We start from the raw sequence: 7189 nt of genomic DNA on the forward strand, positions 1-7189 counted from the left end.
AACTTTAACTCACCCCAGAGCCACCCACAGCCTCTCCAAAGCAAGTTCATATTTGGATGTTTGTTTGAACCTTGAGACCCAAATCATCATTCTGAACCCTGATTCCTTCCATTCTCTTAGGGGAGAACAAAGGGGTTTATTAGACATAACGGGTTCCGTTCTTTCTCTGCATCACTGTATCAAGAGAAAGTACTTTTCTGTGTTTGGCGTCTCCTCATCATTAATTGAATGCATGACATGAAAAATGAAAAGTTTTGAGATGGTGTCATGTAAGTGAAGTGATGGTCGCAGACTCCTTCCCAGCCTGGTGAGGAATGAGGCTTGGCTCCTGCCTTTAAGGAAATCCTGGGTTTCTGAAAAAAATAGACTTTCCAAGACTTTGTGCCAAGACTTTGTGCCTTATATGAGGACAACCCTGAAAGGAATTGGAGTAATGCTGGGAAGGGCATTCAGCCAGACTTGCTTCTTTCTCCCCAGGTGGCCCAGTATATAAAGTTCGAGATGCCGGTACTTAAAAGCTTCATTCAGAAGCTCCAGGAGGAAGAAGATCGGGAAGTAAAGAAGCTGATGCGCAAGTAAGCGTGGCCTCTGGGGCGCTGGGTGCACTTCTCCCGAGGCCTCAACAGAGGGGCCCCTGCTGGGTCCTCGCAGGGACTGTGCTGAGCTGCTGCATGGGCCTGGGTCTCTGGGCTTTCTTTGGGGGGCTGCCCATTGACAAACCTGGATTTCAAGTGGGGACATGATAGTTAAGTGTGTTCGTCTACTTCTTGTGTCAGCTTCTCATTTTGATGTGGGACATCAAAGTGTCTCCTGTCCTCCCTCTTATGGAAAGACTCTGAAAAGAAGGTGTTGGTTTAAAATTTCTTTGGGGTCTAGACTCAGAAATAGGGGAGGTGACTGTACGCTGGTTTCTTAAGTATATGATCAGGCTCCCAGCAGGAGACTCCGATGAAGGTCTTTGAGGGGTGTTTGAAGAAGGGACTATTTACAAAGACTTGGGCAGAGTCTGGGGTAACCTCAAGGGATAGTGCAGTCCGTGGGGCTAGTGTTACCACCCCTTGCCTGAAGGGGTGAGGGCAAGGAGTGCTAACCAAGACCCAGAGGTTCCAGGGATTTCAGGAAGGCTGTCTTAGCAGTGGATGTAGCCTGAGCTACTGGCCTCTAAAATCCTTTCTTCTCCCATTTCCTCCCTTTGTAACATTTATCTTCTGGAAATTGCATTTGGATTGAAAAATAAAGCTTCTTTCTGGGAAGGATTTTGTGATTACTTTGCTATGTTTAGTCATAGAAGAGACTACCTTTCATCGATATGGTGGAATAAATGATTCCTTTTTGCCAATGGAGAATAAAGCCACTGCTAGATCTGCTGTATCGATGATCATAACTAGTCTGATAACACACTGAACACTTACTATGTCCTAAAGTTTTGGGGTTTTGTTGTTGTTGTTGTTGTTGTTTTTTTTGTCATAGAGTCTTGCTCTGTCGCTCAGGCTACAGTGCAATGATGCGATCTTGGCTCACTGCAACTTCCACCTCCCAGACTCAAGTGATTCTCCCACCTCAGCCTCCGCAGTAGCTGGGATTACAGGCACGCACCACCACATCTAGCTCCTTTTTTTGTGTGTTTTTAGTAGAGATGGGGTTTTGCCAAGTTGGCCAGGCTGGTTTTGAACTCCTGACCTCAAGTGATCCACCCGCCTTGGCCTCTCAAAGTGTTGGGATTATAGGCATGAGCCACCATGCCCAGTCAACTATGTCCTAAACTTTAAAAACAGATTTTTCTGTGTACCACAAAGTCCCGAACGTAAGGAATATGTCCATTTATCCCTGCACAACAGTGCCCACTCCTGTAGCTGCAGTGCCACAGCTCAGGGAAGTCATGGGAAAACCGAACTTCCCCCAAGCCACGGACCTCCATGCCTAGTAGCTGCTATGGCCTCTTCTGCAAAACGCAGGTTCTAAGGTTGCCATTTTTGTCAGATCCCCAAGAGGGTCAACTGTTAGCAATTTTATATTACCTAGCCTCAGTGAGGGTTCATGAGCTACTGTGCATATGAAGTACTACGTATAGTGTCTTGGACACAGTAAGCAAACACACAGAATTCGTAGTATGCTTATTATTGCTGTTGTTTTTTTTACCTTTTTGATTTTTTTTGGCCAGATGTTCTACCCATAGTAAAATAATCTAATTTGGATTTGGCCTCTTTATTTCCTCTCATCGTGTTGTAGGAATGAACATAAGCAACAAAGTAGCTAAAGAGGGGTCAGTAATGGAAGCAAAGGAGCAGGGCGCTTGACCGCACTGTTACCTGGTGTGACCTTGGTGTTACCCAGGTGGCCGGGAAGGTCCTGGGGAGGGGTGTGTTGCTGGCTGCTCTCCACCTGAGCTTGTTTCTTGTCTCCAGGTACACCGTGCTCCGGTTAATGATTCGGCAGAGGCTGGAGGAGATAGCTGAGACCCCAGCAACCATCTGAGCCACGAGAACGAGGGGATCCGAGCACCCCAGGAGCCGCCATTGCCATAAAACCCCCAGGAAGCTGGGCACTTTCTTTCCATGGAAACATTTAGACACAAACTTCCCCAGCTCCGGCCAAGCCATCATTTGTTACCTGGAGCTGGATGTAGAAGTCAACAGACAGCTCCCCATCCCTGGACCCCTGCCCTCCTTTCTTCCACTCACAAGGACTTTTGATTTTAGTTATAAGGAGGACCCAAAATGTGTGTGTGTACATGTGTGAGCACGCATGATACGTGTCCATGTGCCTACCTGATACTTTCACATGTAATTAAATTCCAGGCAACCAGCACAAGAGCCTGAGCCTGGCGAATATGCAGCTCCCGGGCAGGGAAATCAGAGGAGCCACTGATCTGAGTGGTATTTAGGTTGAAGGAACGATTTCTCCTCTCAAGTGCCAGGGAGCAGCCACGTGTCTGCCTGTGTTTAGAAAGGGAAGAGGGTTCTCCAGGTTCACCATTTGGGTTGTTTATATGTTAGTAGAAACTTTCCCTGTATGCCTAGAAGGATCAGTGAATGTGAGAGCCTTGGAAATTAACAAAGTAACAGCCACATAACTTGCGGCAAGTCTGATGGAAAGAAAAAGATAAACCATCCATAGGGTAGATGCAATAAGCCCACATATTTTTACACTGGAAACCTTGATTGTTTTAAGTGACAAAGACATATGTGACGTTCTCTGTGGAAACCTGTGAAGAGTGGATTCTGCCTCCATCCCTGCCTCCATGGCTACCTTTAGGAGTCAGAGAGGATCCTGTGTGTTTCTCTGTACCCAGCTGACAACCCATCTCTCTGGCACTTCCTTGAGTGGAAGGAAAGGTCTCAAGAAACAAAGATCTCGCTGGTGTGCACACAGTGCTGACCAGCTAGTGTGTCCAGGGCCTGGTGGCCAGGAAGTTCCAGGTTGAAGGGAAATGTCAAGGCTACCTGCAGAAATGACAGGTGCCTTGAACCCAGCCCGTCTTCACGTCATCAAGGGTCTTCCTGCACTTGAAGCTGGGGCCATGGTTGCAGTCAAGACTTCATTCTTTCTAACCTCTGGGTTCTTGCAACTTGCCCTCACCTTGTGTGTGGAGATGCATTCCAAGAATGAAGCCTCATCTTGCTGCTGAGTGTGGGATTCAGGAAAGCTCTTTAGGCCACCTGGTGAAGGTGCATGGGGAGGATGGAACTTCTCCTCAGCTTCTCTGAGCAGCCACCGAGGTGATCTTTAGAGCCAACCCCAATGAGGGAGAAAGGGCGAGAACGGTCTGTGCCCTGGGACTCCCATCAGGAAGCTTGCCAGACAGCTGGGCATCAGTGCGGCTGATACAGTCTGAGGAGGGAGACAGATGCTTGGACCTGGATGCCTGGCTGTGGAGATCGACCAAGCAACACCAGCGGCTCCCAAGAGTGGGTGTCTCCGAGCCTAGCTGAGGTAGAGACACTGCCCGTCTCTTCTCCACCTTCTCTCCACGGAAGGTTTGCAGAGCTGGGCAGTTGAGGAAAGGACAGTCCCTGGTTGGTGCCTCCAAAGGAAGGTGGGCCTTTTTGGTGGAGATGTTTCTGGCCCGGGCACCCTCCTGCCCCACATTCATACCTATGACTACTTTAGAAGGCTCACAGCTGTGGTCTCGATGTAGACTGCAAGAAGATGGCACACTGCCCCTGGCATTTTGCTGGGGGTTTTATAGCAAGTCTCCTTCCTCCATAGGGACAGCAGCACCAGTCCTGTGGGGCATGGAGTGGAAACTCGGAAGGGCTTCTGCAAACTGCACAGAATTGGGGTAAGAAGACAAGGAGTGGGCACCGGGAGAGGCTTCCTTTGTTACAGCTGGGAAAGAACAGTTCTGTGAATGCAAACACCTGAATCTTGCATTTGAGAAAATGATATGGGGAACTTCTCTTCTGGTAATTCTTATTTTGAATGTTCAAAGCCTCAGTTGGCTCCAGTAATTCTCCTTGGAGGACTTGGAAGAAGAATTTCCACAAGGCAAACTACTAACCACTGGCTCTTGTTGGACAGTGATTTCTGGCTTATAAGAGTTCTCTTTGATTTGCACTAGCACTACGATAGTGTTAAATGTGGAAATACTGCAACATGTCCAGTTGGCCAGATCACTTTCGAAGGGAGCAATACTAAGGCAGACTTACCTTTTTAAAGATGGGAGGTCAGGAGGTGGAAGTGAGAGGAGATCCCATTTTACACAACACACTTCCACGTAATGCAGACCACACTTTTCCATTTTGTCCTTCCCTGTTTAGTGGTCATTTCTCACATCCTAAGAACCTGATCAGAAATTTTGGACAGGTTCTTTGAAATAGCAGCAGTTGAAATAGAGACGCTTTGCCACAGTGTGGAGCAGATTTTCTCACTGGTATCACATGCTCTTGCAGTTTTGAACTTTTCAACCGATTGGTGGGAGTTTACGTAATTGTGTGCAATGAACCTGAAATTGCGTAAAGAACAAAAGACCAATTTATAGGGTTGGATTTTTTTTTTTTTTCCAACTTGTGAAAAGCAGTTTAGCTGCATCTGGCTCTCCCCGCCACCGCCCCCCGCAACCCCCCTGCAGGGGCTTATGTTACAAGGTGATCAAGTGAAGGAAAAACCTGAGCCCATCTGGCTGGGATGGTGGAATTAAGCACAAGGTCACATTCTCTGTGATCACATGACAGGGAAGGTGATGTCTTAAATGGCAAGGGGGTTATCTTGGGGAGAGGCTGAAAAGCACAAAAGATAGTCTTGCCTGTACGTGTTGGTGAAGAATGTGCACATTGGTCTCCAGGCTGGACGGACTTCAACTTGGAGTTGAGTTGAAGCAAGAGGATTTCAGGATATTAGCCACCCATCTGCAAGAAAAGTGCTGAGGCCTCGGGTCAAGATTTTGATCTGAGACATGCTGATGCTTCAAGGAAAAATATTTTCACCATCCTCTCTTCCCTCACCAAAAGAAAACAGTACTCTCTCCTAGAAACCTCTAGGTAAAGACATTTTATCCTAATATCGGTGGCATATAATGCCCCCCGCAAAGAAATCTGTTCTCCATGCAAAAAAGTCTCAAGGAGAATTCTGTGGAGTTGAGTGGTTATTTCAAAGTGTCAGGAGGGTGGAGAGAGAAATTGGCCACAGAAGAGCAAGAAGCTCTCTTAAGAAAAGGGAATTCTCTTTAAAGAAACCACCACTGACAACAAAACAACCAAAAACCACGTTTTATATCAAAGCTCTGTAGCACAGAGAATGTGGTGTCGTAGATACATCGCCGAGAGAGATTTCTCTTTTGTTTTTTTGAGACGGAGTCTCGCTCTGTTGCCCAGGATGGAGTGCAGTAACGCAATCTCAGCTCACTGCAACATCCGCCTCCAGGGCTCAAGCGATTCTCCTGTCTCAGCCTCCTGAGTAGCTGGGATTACAGGGACCCGCCACCATGCCCTGCTAATTTTTTTGTGTGGTTTTAGTACAGATGGGGTTTCACCATCTTGGCCAGGCTGGTCTTGAACTCCTGACCTCGTGATCCACCCGCCTAGGTCTCTGAAAGTGCTGGGATCCCAGGCGTGAGCCACAAAGCCCAGCCAAGAGAGAGATTTCTACATGAACAAGGCAATTTCAGTGTCTTACAGCGGCCAAACCATGACGTGGAGAACGAGATAGGAGACAGGAGATCACCATGAGCGTCCCTGATATAGCAGCACACATTTTCACGTTTCCACTTCAATCGTTTTGCACAAAGTCTTGCTTCACTCAGATGAAATGAGACATGATTTCCTAGAGATGTAAAAATAAGAATGAATGTGGCACCCCTTCTTCCAGATGTAATAGAAAGCTTTGCCCTATCCCAAGGGGGGTGTTTAAGTGCCCCTTGTGTTTTAACTGTATTCAACTGAGCACAAGATGCACAGGCTATGATGTGCATCCTTTGGAGTTTACCTTTGGAGTCTTCCCTGCAGATCGCAGACCTGTTTCCAGGCTGATGTTTCTGGTGTGTAATTGCTAGTGTTTCTGAAGGGTTTTCCGAATTGTTTCAGCCTTGTGAAGTATTCTTTTCTTAATTATAACTTGCCTTTCAGCAATGGTACATGACTTGGTTCAACGTTTGGTTCTGAACTTATACACTGATGCATTTACTCATCTAACATAATCTGACAAGGCCTCAGTAGGGAGCCATACATTTTTGTAACATTTTGATATGTTTTAATGCACCTGACTTAGATCTTACTGAAATAAAGCACTTTTCAAAGAGATGTGCCCGGTGGATGGGTCTGTGTGTGACTGCTGGGTGCATGAGCTCTGTGTTGTGAGAGGGCGGTTGCAAGGTGGGTGACAGGAACAGAAAGGAGCACCCACCAGATAAGTTAATTTTCTTCCCTGAGTTTATGGTTTGAACATGCTTGGGCCTGGCTGTTATGTCCCAAGTAAGAAGTGAAATGAGAAGGTCGTCTTAGGAGCTCCCAGATGAGGACTCTGGAGAGCCAGGAGTTGCAGAAGAAAGAGCTTGGAACTTCTACTCAGTGAGGCTGGATTTCCACTCTGACTCCACCCCCAGCTCTTGGACCCTGGGACCAACTCAATGATCCTTTCTCTAGGACTTGGTTTTCTCACCTGTAAAATAGCTAAGCCACCCTGCAGGGGTAGGGCACCTGGGCTTGCTCCTGTAGGAAGCATCCCCCCCATGGGTCCCCAAGTGTAAGATTTT

General features: G+C 47.3%; 1 protein-coding gene across 7 annotated transcripts in view; it reads left to right on the forward strand.

The window, feature by feature from the left end:
• The window catches only part of RASSF2 (Ras association domain family member 2), a 45011-nt gene extending 38274 nt beyond the window's left edge, over positions 1 to 6737 (forward strand). For all 7 annotated transcript variants that reach the window (XM_033185728.1, XM_033185725.1, XM_033185730.1 and 4 more), the window contains 2 exons: positions 478 to 575; positions 2406 to 6737. In XM_033185728.1, coding sequence (XP_033041619.1) covers positions 478 to 575; positions 2406 to 2475 — 168 coding nt within the window. In that variant the 3' untranslated portion in view covers positions 2476 to 6737. The remainder of the gene's footprint in view (positions 1 to 477; positions 576 to 2405) is intronic.
• Positions 6738 to 7189: the final 452 nt, after the last annotated feature.

This window comes from Trachypithecus francoisi, unplaced genomic scaffold (genome assembly GCF_009764315.1).
Source record: "Trachypithecus francoisi isolate TF-2019V2 unplaced genomic scaffold, Tfra_2.0 Lachesis_group21, whole genome shotgun sequence".
NCBI lineage: Eukaryota > Metazoa > Chordata > Mammalia > Primates > Cercopithecidae > Trachypithecus > Trachypithecus francoisi.